The following is a 12,196-nucleotide window of genomic DNA, read 5'->3' as shown; positions in this document are numbered from 1 at the left end:
TGGGCTGACCCAGCCCTCCCCTGTCACAAGGTCCCTGCCCCCCCCCCCCCCCCAGGCTGGAGGGACCCCCGCCCACAGCGGGCTTGGGCAGTTCTTGCCTCCGCAGGGACTCCCACGGACTGGAGGGGCCGGAAGCCCCAGCCCACGCTGTCCCCGTGCAGAGCTGCTGCCGTGGGCCTGCCAGGTCACCACATCCAACAAAACCGCCGGCTGCAGCTGGGTACTGAACCAGGAAGCTTTATTTACACAGTAAAAGTAACAAGCAAATTCCTGAGAGACGAGAGCGGCTCTAGTGCAAGACAGTCGTGGCCTGCGTGCAGGGGGCCGGCCGCGGTGGGGTGTGGGTGGGACGCAGCCCCGGCGCCCTTGGCACGCGGGCCACGGTGCCACATCTGGTCGCCACACTTCCTGAGGCTCTGCAGCAGCACCCGAGCCCCCAAGCTGGGCTCGGCAAAGTGCGCCCGAGCCGGCGACCGCCTGCGTGCCCTCTGCCACCGAGCCAGGACGTCTCCCCACGCGCTGAACACACAATTCATTTGCCCGAGACTACGCTAGAGGGGCGGACTATCCTACCTAGGGTACAAGACCTCCACTGCCATCTGCAACCTCCTTTCTTTAAAAAAAAACAAAACAAAAACAACCAACTAAGGCCACTCTCCTCCTCAGAGAGGCCTGGTTTCCTCTGACCGGCTCCCCGCAGGGTCGGTGAGTGGGTGCTGGTGGCAAGGGCAGCACCACTGCCTGCGCGGGGCCACAGAGCACGCGTGGCCTCCACGCTGCTTGGCGGAGACAGGCACAGGTGCCAGGGCGGCGGCAGCGATGGCGCGGCCCTGCGCCGGGAGGCCCGTCGGGAAACCGCCATGTGTTTCCTTTTTAACTTGAACTTCCCTTCATTTAAACTTTCTTTCAGCGTACAAATTCACAAAACGTTTCCTGCTACAAAAAGTCGTGTTGAAAAGTAAGGCTTTCCAAGAGTGAGTGCGCATGTGTGGTGGGGGCAAGCTCCCCGCAGGCCCGCGAGTAAGGCAAGAGGGTTGTGATCCTGTAAACGGCGAGGCATGGCCCCGAGCCCTCAGCTCGGCGGGAGTGGGGAGGCCGTGTGACCGGAAGCCCTGGTCCCCACCCTACTCTCCCAGAGCCCTGACCCCCTCCTGGGCTTCAGGGCCCCTGGGCAGTGGCCGGCGTGGGCACCCGCTTCCTCAGTCTCGCCCCAGAGGCAGCGAGCGGGCACGGGCAGGGCCCCGACAAAAATGAGGCTCCTGCCGCTGCCGTCAGCAGGAGCCGCTGTGCTGGTGGGGAGGGCCCCAGCCCCATGGGGACAACTGTGGGGGCAGGGAGAGGCTCCTGGGGACCCTCCCTTCAAGGGGTCACGGACTGGCGTCTGGGCGGTGGGGCGGCCCCTTCTAGGTCGGTCCTGTACTAAAGCCCAGCGCAAGCCGCCTTCTCCGAGCAGTGGCTGCGCCGCTGAGCTGGGAGTCTGGCCTAGCTCCAGGCAGAGGGGCCTGGCCAGAGATCTGCGCGCGTGGGAAGGGCTAAGCCCACCTCGGGCCTGGCTTGCTTCTGCCCGTCAGGGCCCCGGGGCCGGCCTGGGGGCAGGGGGACGGGGACCCACGTTGCAGCCCGGGAGGACTCCTCACCGGGCCTAGGCTGGCCCTGCCCCCTCCCCTGGCTGGGGCATGGGGCAGAAGGGACCGTGCCTCTGCCGTCCACAGGGAGGTCTGCTAGGCTCTGTGTCCCCCGTGCGGCCACTCCAGGTGCCAGTCCTCCCTCTCACAGAACCCTCTGCCTCCGTGACCCCCAGGCAGGGGTCCTGCGAGACCCACGACTGCCAGCCGTCTGGTTGGGTTCTCCAGGTCCCGAGCCCCGGGTGGTCCAGTGGCCAACTGGGGCTGATCCCCACCCTGGGCTTCCCAGGCCCGCAGCCCACCCACGGGGCTGACCTCAGTAGAAGCACCACCCATGAGTCACGGCGGGAGCCAGCCCCGTCCTGATGGAGAAGGTGTGGCTCGGCCAGGGGCGCCAGGATGACTCCACCTTTGGGAGAAAGGCGGCGAGAGCCTCCTGGAGCCGACCTGCAGGAGGGGTGTTGGCCACCACGGGAGACAGCAACGCGGGTGATGACAAAGGCGCCTCAACCGCGCGTCAGTGAGCTCAGGAAAACACACCAGCTACCTGTCGCCTGCCTGCTGCTCGCGTCTGCAGAAGACGCCCACTTCGCCGGGAATCAGAGGCTCAGGGAGCAGAGCCGCGTGTCCGTGGGGGCCCGGGAGGGAACGGTGCCATGAGGGAGGGGCTGGGAGGGTGCGGTGTGACTCAAGCTGTGCAGGGCCTGAGCAGGGAGGTGGCCTGAGGGACCGAGCTCCCTTGGGGGACAAGAACGCGCCCACCTGGCGTGCAGCAGGGCCCCTGAGCGTGTGCCCAGAGCTGGGAGTTCCGCAGGGGGCGCAGTGGCCCCCACCCCAGGCCGCAGGGCAGCCGGTGTGCGCTTCCCACTGTGCACCCGGTCACGGCTGGTCCCCTGAGGACACGTGCGAGAGATCGCCCTGCCACGGTGCCACCTCCACACTTGGGCACCGTCTGCCAGCCCCGCCAAGGCAGCCCCCAAGTAATGGAGCCGGGGAGGCGAGCGCGGCCCCGCCCGGCGTGGACAGGCGCTACCAAGCACCTCCCCACCGGTGTCCCCTGGGCGCCAAGCGTCTGGACGTGGGCTTCCCCTCTGGAGGGCCTTGGCCTCCCCCAAGTGGAATTAAGGCCAAACGGTTCTGCTGTCGCTGCAGAAGGAAGCGTCTCCCGAACCTTCCCACGGCTGAGCAGGGAGGCCTGGGAGAGAAGGCACGGAACAGAGTGAACGGAGCTGCAGGCGGACCCCCCGCAGCGGACCCGAGCGTGGCCGCGGGGCCCAGGCCCACCCACGGCCCCACCCGGGGAGGCGGACGGCGCCCAGCTCTGCTGGGAAGTGACTGTTTGACATCCCACGAGGACAAGGAGGAAAGGACCCCAACCAGAAAGCTGCTTGAGGGGCTACAGTAGTTCCGTGTGCTGGAGTCGCTGGTGAGAGGCTGACGTGGTCTGCCACGCGCGGGGCCAGGTCGGCTGTCATGGCCCTCTCCCTGGGAGGACTTGAGCAGGCCCCGCGCCCACCTGGTGCCCAGAGGGAGCTGGGGGGTTCGGACGCATGCCCACCCCCCTGGGGCCAGGCCCCTCAGTTGTTCTCTATCTGTTCGATGTCCAGCTCGCCGTCCAGGGAGCAGAGGCTGTGCCCCGCGGCCCCGCGGTCCCGCCAGGCTGCGGCCGGCTCCGGTCTCCTGCTGTCGTCGTCCGGGGCACAGCCGTCCGACTCCTCGCAGCACGCGTCCTCCTGGCAGGCGAGGGGGTCGTCCGAGGAGGAGGGGAGAGGCTCGGGCACCGGGGTGCCGGCGGGGGTCCTGCCGCCCGGGCCGGACGCCGAGAGCAGGGTGGCCCAGGACCGGGTGCTGCCGACGTGCAGGGCGAAGGGGCTCTGGGGGCCGCAGTCATCCACGCCCGCACTCAGGCAGCAGAGGCTGCTGAAGGCCTGCCCGTTCTGTGGAGGACACACACTGGTCACCAAGGGCCTGCGCCCTCCCGGCACCGCCTCCCCGCAAGGCCATGGATGCCTGCCCCCCGTCCCCCAGGAGGGGGGAGTGAGAAAGCAAAATTCAGCTCTTCCCCGAACACCTGGTCCTGGGGAGGCCACAGGAAGCAGGCTCGCTCAGGTGAGTTCCGCTCTAGGACTTTCATCTTAAGAACACAGTGTAAGGTGTGCACAACACTCCAGCAACATGGATGTTCCAGTCACGTTGGGAGATGGAGAAGAAAGAACCTCCACCCCTCACACACGTGCTTTCAGACATGGGGTCAGGTGCAACGTGGCAGCCGTGGACACGCAGACACACAGCGCCAGCCTCGCGAAAGGGGCCTGGGTAAAGATGGACACGTGGCCAGACTGCACTGCGCACCCAGGCAGACACCTCTGCCCCGGGGCCTGTCCCAGCCATCCAGGGAGCTGCTCCTGTGGCCCCAGCAATGGAGACGTGGACTCTGGAGGGGACTGGGCCTGTGCCGGCCCTGATACGGGGTAGGTGTCGATTGGCCAGAGGAGTTGGCCCCGCAGCCTCCTCTGAAAGGGGACAGTAGAGCTGTGCACGGGGGTAGCTTCCTCGCACACAGGAACTCGGATGGAGCACACCTGCCACAGAGACCACAGACCCGTCTGAGGGCCCCGGCGCTTCCACAGGTCGCAGTGTCTGTGTGGCTTTGAAATCAAGACCTGGGCCAGGGCTGCCGGGCCCGGTGACCGGGAACTGCAAGGTGCGCTTTCTAGAGAGAGTGGCTGTGCCTGCGGAGGGCCCTCCACACGGAAACCATTCTGACAGCTGGCTTCCCGTGGAATCTCTGGTTTGTGGGGAGACGGGGCTGGACCCCAGGTAGCCTGGAGATGCTGGCTCAGGCTCACAGGGAGCCCGGGGCCCTGCAGCTGGCCCCACAGGCAGCTGGCAGGAACCCAGCCCAGCACCAGTGTTCACACAGCACGACCTCCGCCACCCGTGACCCCGGCAGAGAGGTGGCGCCTCACGCAGAAGAGCCCCCAGCGCCAGGCCCCGGACACTCCCAGAGCAGGCTTAGAAGGACCAGCCGTGCCTGGAAGTGCACCCCATGCTCGGTGAGGCGGAGGCCCCTTCACCCTCCAGCCACTCTCTTGACCAGAGCCAGGGCAGCGAACTGAGGGCACCTATGTTCCTGGCCCTACTGGGCAGGCTGCCCCAGACGAGGCAGCCCAAGGGTGAGGCCAAGGGGTATGAGTGACGTGGAGGTCTGGCCGTCCGAGTGCACCTGTACGGGAGCTGCGGTATGCAGGAATGACTGGGAAGGGGCGGGCAGCGCGGCACAGCAGGTTAAGCCACAGCTTGCCACATGGGCACCCCGTATCAGAGTGCCCACAGAACTGCTCTGCCAGGCACCTGGGGCAGCAAGGTACTTGGGCCCTTGCAGCCGACATAGGAGACCCGGATGGAGTTCCAGGCTCCTGGCTTCAGCCTAATCTAGCCCTGGCCATTGCTGCTACCTGTAGAGTGAACCAGTGCATGGAAGATTTTTTTTTCTGTCTCTCCCCCAACCCCTCACTTTGCCTTTCAAATAAATAAATCTTTTTAAAAAAATAACCCACAGGTATAACAAATGTGAACAATCAAGTTCTGTCTCTGCCCAGTGACCACAGGATGCGCTGGCATCGGGGCCAGGTGGGTGATGAGAGCCAGGAGTGCCGGCCTCATCTGCTCACCCAAGCACGCCAAACTCCTAGGCCCGCGTCACGGTTCCCATGAGCTGCCCTGTGAAACAGGACAGGAAGCCCTGGGAGAAACCCCAACAGAAACTGTTCTGTGCTTGCCCCCGAGGCCCCCGCCCACCCGGCTTCTTGCCCGATCTCGTGCGGTCAGTGGCAGAAGGCGCAGGGGGTGGGAGCCCAGCTTTACGGCCAGCGAGACAGCAAATACCCAGACACTCCTGGTGTACAGGCTGCGTTCCCGGGCTGGGGCAGCAGTGAGAGTGGGGGCCTCTGGGGTGATCACGTCGTGAAGACCCCTCCCTCAGGAACGGTCTGGGGCCTCTACAAGCCTCCTGCCTGCGAGGACCGAGGAGCTGCCCCTCTGCCGGCCATTGCAGACACCACCTGCCAGCACCTTGACCCTGGACTCCTTCTGTTGCTGCCAGTCAGCCCCCTGAGGCCCTTGGCTACAGCGGCGGGAACTGACCAAGACCCAGGTTAGGCACTGCCCACCACAGCAGCCGCGGAACACCCTGCTCCCTGGACCCTGTGGAGACAGGCGGCCTTGGCCTCCAGTGCGCCCTGGACAGAGCGAGGTCAGACAGGCTGCTGCAGGTCCAGACTGCCCTGCACAAGGCATCACGGCTACAGACCAGACTCTCCAACCCCTGGGCTCTGACCTGGAGGTCAGGTACGGGGGCGCCGAGGGCACCCAGGCCGCCCCTTTCCTGCTGTGTGGCCAGGTGAGAGTTACAAGGTTTGGCTGGCAAACTTCATCACAAGCAAACCACAAGATGGCACAGACCCGCAGTGTTCCCCAGCAGCACCCCTGCTGAACCCCAGTGTTCCTCAGAGGCACCTCAAAGGCTCCCGGTTCCCCTGCAGAGCCGCGTGTCCCCCTGAAACCTCTGTGGACTCCCAAGCTACCATTTCTGCCACAGTGTAAACCAAGAGCCCCGGGTGAATGTGCCGCCTACCGGCAGGGACGTATCAGCCACCACTCTGCCCGGACCCCGTCCAGCCTGTCGCCGCTGGTGCCCACCATGCCGCGGGGGCAGGCTCCCACCCTGCCTCCCACAGCACAGGGTGTTCCCAGGAGGGACGCTGCCCGGGCCTGCTGGAGGCCTCCGTGGAGTGTGGGGAAAGCTGCAGCGTGGAGAGGCTCCGGGCCACAGGGACGCGTCCTTGCAAGGTGAAACGGCTGCTCCAGGACCAAGCGTCCCCCTCGCAGGCTCCTGGTCCACTGAAACCGGCCCCAGCCGGACAGAGCTCAGTGGGAACTGAGCAGGCGGCTTTGGGCTAGAGCCTGGAGGCAGCCATCAGAACCGCTCCTAGTATCTGCAAGAGGCAGGCAGTGGGGCCTGCTCCACTGTGGAGTGGCGCGTTTCCCTCACTGGCCACGCACTTGTCCCCACTGGCCTGCCGGGTGCTCTGTGCCCCCCCCCCCGCCCCTATTCTGCACCCTCCTGCACGGGAGGCCCCTGCCTGGTCCCTAAAGACAGAGCCACAGGTGGCCTGGGCCTTGCTTTCCAGGTGCAAGCTGAAAACCAGGGACGCAGCCCACGCCCCGGCCGGCTGAGCATCGGCCCTTCCGCACAGGCCCCGCGGCCCCGCCAGGCGAGCCAGCAGGAGGGAACTGTCCCACACCGGGAATATCCTCTGTGCTCAACTTCACCCCGGGTTTCATCCAAAACCCACTCCGGGGCCAGGAAGGGCGAGGACTGGGCGGGGCAGGGGAAACCACAGGATCTGGCCAGGAGTGCGTCCCCGCATGCAGGCCTGGGGAACGGGGGCAGGGCCAAGGCTGGCCGGCTGGCCGCAGGGGGCTCTGAGGGCTCAGGGTGAAGCGGCCGCTCCCCTCCGCCCTGGTTTTCCCCAGAGAAACGTGTTCCTCTCCCTCCCTGGCCCCCGAGCCCAAGAGGCTGGGAGGAGCAGGCTGAGGTCTGGAGCCGCAAGGACCACGCTGCTGCCCTGTGGGCCTCCCGCCCTGTGTCCTCACCCGGCTGCTTTGCTGGCCACTGCAGGGACCACAAAACCCTGGAGCTGTTGTCACCCTGGCCACAAAGAGCCCTCGCTGCAGCTCCTGACGGCCCCCTCGCCAGAGCAGCCCCTGCGGTGCCCAGCTCCCTGCGAGGCTTCTGCAGTCCCGTGGGCCTTGCTGCCTCCACACAGCTTCTCCTGGAAGCCTCCCCTCCGTCAGGCACCATCACAAGCCCCCAGGCAGGCGCTGCTCCCGGGGCTGCAGGCACAGCACTCCCTCCCTACACACCTGCTCGGCAGGATTTCCCTTCCAGAACAGGAAGAGCAAGCCCTGGGCAGACTCTGACCGCCGGGCCCTGCCAGGAGTCCCGCCGTGGGCACTGCTGCCTTGCGTTTGCTGGGGGTGGCGGCTGTTGGCCATGCCACTCCTGGAGCAGCCAGCACCTACCTGCCACACACCCCGGCACTGGGTGCCGCCCTTCCAGACAGGGGCCCCTTCGCCTCCGGCCACTGCTCTTCAAGGTGGCAAACCTGCCTTCCTTCTTTTTAGACTCCCACGGACCTCACAGTCAGGAGGTTTTTAGAGAGCCAGCCGCAAGGCATCGACAGGCCAGGATGAACTGCCCAGGCCCTGGCCGGGCCAAGGCATTTCCTTGAGACTGGAATTCTGCAAGTATCAGGAGAACACCAGGCCAGGAGAACGGGCGGCTAACGGCCCGGAAGTTCTCGAAGTCCGATTTCTGCTGGAAGCTGGCACAGAAGCTACCAAGACACCAGGCACGTGGTTTCCTAGGGGCGGTTTATTTTTAACTGGGGGGGGGGGGGGGGCAGGCGTATTCTGGCCTACCTTTAATCCATCTTTGGTAAACCAACATTTGCATGAAGCTGTACTCACAGGCAGCAGGGGCCAGAGGGGCACGGGGTGGGGATTCTCTTCCCCAAGCTGCCTGCAGCAGGTGGAGGGGACTCCCTGCTGTGCCGGGGCTGTGGCATCGTGGACTAAGCCTCCACCTATGGCGCCGGTATCTGGGCTGTGTCCCAGCTGCCCTCTTCCGATCCAGCTCCCTCTGGTGGCCTGAGAAAGCAGTGGAGGATGGCCTAAGTGCTTGGGCCCCTGCACTCAGGTGGGAGACCTGGAGGAAGCTTCTGGCTTCTGATCAGCCCAGCTCTGGCTGTCGTGGCCATTTGGGGAGTGAACCAGCAGATGAAGACCTTTCTGTCTCACAAAGAAATAAATTTTTAGCTGGATTTAAATTTTTAGCTCATATGGGATGCTGACGCTGCAGGCCAGGGCTTTAGCCCACTGCGCCAGCTGCGACGCTCACGGGGGAAGCCAGGCGGCCCAGGCCTGCGAGCACCCTGGTCTGTCCCTGGATCAAGGCACTTCCCTACCTCAGGTTCTGGAAGCACATGAGGGTTGGGGGCCTCCGGGGAAGCCTGGCCCTGGAAAATCATGGGGGCGGGGTCCCTGCCTCTCCAGTGCTGCCCGGGTGTGGCCAAACCAGGGGCTGGACTGGGGGGGTCGGTCTCGGCTCAGGCTGCTCATTCACCCTTTCTTGCAAACGAGGAAGCAGAGTCAGAGAACACGATTGCTCCAGGTCTCGGACATTTCTGCAGGTCTGAGCGGTCCACGGGGGGCTGAGGCCAGGTGCACTGTGTGGTGGCCAGGCCAGGGCCCCCTCAGAGTGACCTGGGGCTCCCTGCTCTGGTGGCCTCAGGAGCTGCCCTTCACGTGCATACACAGTGTGGCCCGGCCTCTAGCAACTGGAGGCCCAGGTCCAAGAGGGCCAAGGACAATGGGGAGAACAACCTACGGTCTGGAGACAGGAGGGGGAGTCACTCCTGGACACAGCCTGCCCCAAGGAGGGCAGAACTAGGCAGAACTAGGTCCCAGCAGTCCCTGTGTCCCCAGGGGGCTCCTAACAGGGACCCTGAAAGTGAACCCAGATGACCTTGGGAGATGCAAGGGGTCCCTGGAATGGCGCTCAGTGGGCCAGCCCTCCGTGCGGACCAGAGCCTGGACAGCACCCGTGGGTCAGCCTCCCAGAGGCCCCTTTCCATCAGGGCTCTGCCCCCATGTCCCCAGCTGCCCGGCACTGCTCCCCAGGCATGCTACAGCTCCTTCTACGGCAAACCCTCCCAGCCTCTGCTGCCAAGCTTGGGTCAGTACCGTCCTGACCACCATGGCCGCTTCTCCCTTATCCCCCGGTAAACTCCTGCCCACTAAACTCCAGCTTAGATCACTCCTGGAAGTAGGCTCCTGGACCCCCTCTCTAATGCGGCCCTGTGCCCCAGCACCTGGCTCAGGACTGCTCGCAGTAGGGGCCCTGGCCCAGCCGCTGTGTGCGGCCCTGTGGTCCTGAGGCTACACCCTGAGCTGCTGTGAATAGGAACATGCCTTGGAGGCCCAGAGCCCCCCTCCCGTGTGGTGGACGCTGTTTCTGCACCGGGCCCCTGCATGGCAGATGGCCGACACAGAGCAGGGCGGACGCCAGAGGGCCTCCTGGCGCTCTCACACTCGGAAAACAAACATTTTGCTTCTGCGGTGTGCGTTCCGGCCAGCACACACTCAGGACGGGACTTGTGAAACCTCCTCACTCGCAGTTTGGCGTGAAGAGAATTCTTTGCCTAACAAAGTCGAGGGACCTTTCCAAAGCACACAGGGCTCTGGCCGGGCCGGCAATGCACGCGTGGGATCGGAGACGGCTGCAGCAGGCCTCGCGGTGGGCAGCGGCCGGCGTTCAGCTGCCACAGGACTGCTGCGCAGGGCGCCCTCCGGGTTCCACCCCGGCAGTACACATCTCCCTTCCAGATGGGGGCTTCTAGGGCAGGCACCCCGAGAAGAGGACCCACTGAAAGGGGAGCGCCTCCCTGGCCGGCCTCAGCACCCATCCTGCAGGTGCACACGGCGGGTGGCGTGCACTACGGGCTGCCAACTTGCAGCTGTGCTCGGGGACGGTGCAGCCCCCAGCTGGAGCGTGCCCGTGCCAGCCTTCAAGCACCGTCCACCTTCTGGGCCTCCGTGTCCCCTCTGCACAAAGCCACATCCCTGCCGGGAGGTTCAACGACCTAAAACCAGGTAGCCTGAGCCCCACCCCCACCCCAGCCGTGCTTGGGCTCCAGTCTGTGCCTTGGCTGACTGGGGACGAAGCCATGAGGCATAGCAGAGGTCTCTGGAAGCTACGCCCAGCGGCCCTGTCTGTGGAAATCTGCCTTCCGAGTGGGAAGGGGAGCCCACGACACCAAAGAGCAAATCTCTAGGAAGAAATTCACAAGAACTGGCAAACGCGACGGAAGACGACCCAAAAGTGCAGCAACGTGGGGCCACGTGAGCAGAAAGGCATCCTGCGTCGTGGACAGGAAGCCTCAGCCCCGGGGGGACACAAATCCTCCCTAGCAAACAAATCCAAGCCCCATCTAAACAGCTACCTCCAGTCTTTTCAAATCCTTAATGGAAAATGGACAGGTGGGCTTACTCGGGAGAGCTCTGTGAAGACCAACAGGCACTGACCCTGCCCGATGAGCCCACACCACCACGTGGCGAAAACCTCGGTAATGAAGGTACACGGGGACGTGTGGACACGCAGGTACCAAGGACATCGAAGAGACTGTTCTGAAGTCGACCCAAGGCCGCAGATGCTAAAGGTAGAACCGAAGCAGAGAAGACAAGACAGGGCTCTCAGCATACGGCACTCAGATGGTCGCCGTGTTCAGAAAAGCCTTGCTCCACAGTCTCACGCTACACCGGATAAACTGCACACAGAACAGAGACTGCAGTGTCAATCCAGAGAAGTTCCAGAAGGAAACAAGAGAACCGCTTTATAATCTCGGGTTAGAAAGATGTTCCTAATTAAAAATCCAAGAATAATTAACAAATTCGATAAAAATACATACATGCCGAAAGATGCCAGAAGCACTGATGGGGGGGATTGTGTCGCCCCCACGGCAAACAGCCCTGCAGCTTCTCAGAGCTTCCCTGGCCCACCAGTGCCTGCACCCTAAAGAAACAGAAGCTCACGTCCTCCAGAAACCGGCCCAGAGTTCGCAGCACCACTGGGCGTCACATACCCGAATCCCCGCAGCTGGTGAACAGATACAACGGTTACCCACAGCCATACTGCACTACGGCACGGGTGCTCCTTGGAGCAATATGCGAGGCGAGACAGCCCACACAGTGCGATTCCAACTGCTGCAAGGTGGCCGGCAGAGGGAAGCCCGCAGAGGCAGAAGGCAGAGGAATGGCTTCCGGGGCTGGGGCTGGGGGTGCTGGCTCCCCACGGCAGGTTCCTTCTGCGGAGGTGGAAACCCCAGTGGCTGGGCCAGCGGCTGAAGAGCCTGGCGTGTCCTACAGACCACGCGCTCATGCAGGCGAAACGTGTGGCAGGCTGAGTTCTCGCTCAGTAAAGCTCGAGAATGCCAGACACGAAGTCAGAAAACAAAGAACAAATGAGAGACTCAAACCAGAAACGCTCATCTCCTGAACATCCACTCCACCAATACATAACTCGATGCTCTTAAAGGGAGAAATGAAAAGAACACAAAGAAGGACATGGGAAATCAGCTGACGGGGAGAGAGCCAACCAGTGACTCACCTGTCCAGCACGCCTGCGTGGCAAGGGTGGGGAAGAGCCCACCTCAGACACAGCTGCCTGGGACTCCCCCTGTGGCAGCGTCCTGCAGGGTGGCGGGCGCAGCCGAGGGTGGCCACGCCACCAGTGGGAGCACACCTGGGAAGATGGATGGGCCCCGGCCCGAACCTGAGTGTGCACCTGCCACTCAATGGCCAAACAAGACTGGAAACAGCACAGGGGCCACCGGGGGAGGGGGTCATGGCAGCTCACCCCTATCACAGAGCACATCCATGGCCCACAACTACCAGCCAGCTGCAGAGGGGCCTGGACGAGAACCGAGGGACAAATAAGAATAGAAACT

The 12,196-nt window shown here is 64.0% G+C and overlaps 1 protein-coding gene across 1 annotated transcript in view; it reads right to left on the bottom strand.

Annotated features, from left to right (window-relative positions):
- Positions 1-206: 206 nt before the first annotated feature.
- The window catches only part of FAM53B (family with sequence similarity 53 member B), a 73,091-nt gene continuing 61,101 nt past the window's right edge, over positions 207-12,196 (bottom strand). The window contains exon 4 of the mRNA XM_062215382.1: positions 207-3,562. Coding sequence (XP_062071366.1) covers positions 3,203-3,562 — 360 coding nt within the window. The 3' untranslated portion in view covers positions 207-3,202. The remainder of the gene's footprint in view (positions 3,563-12,196) is intronic.

This window comes from Lepus europaeus, chromosome 17, assembly GCF_033115175.1.
Source record: "Lepus europaeus isolate LE1 chromosome 17, mLepTim1.pri, whole genome shotgun sequence".
NCBI classification, from domain to species: Eukaryota; Metazoa; Chordata; class Mammalia; order Lagomorpha; family Leporidae; genus Lepus; species Lepus europaeus.
Note: the sequence above shows the minus strand (reverse complement) of the source record. Positions and strands in the feature narration are given on the sequence as shown.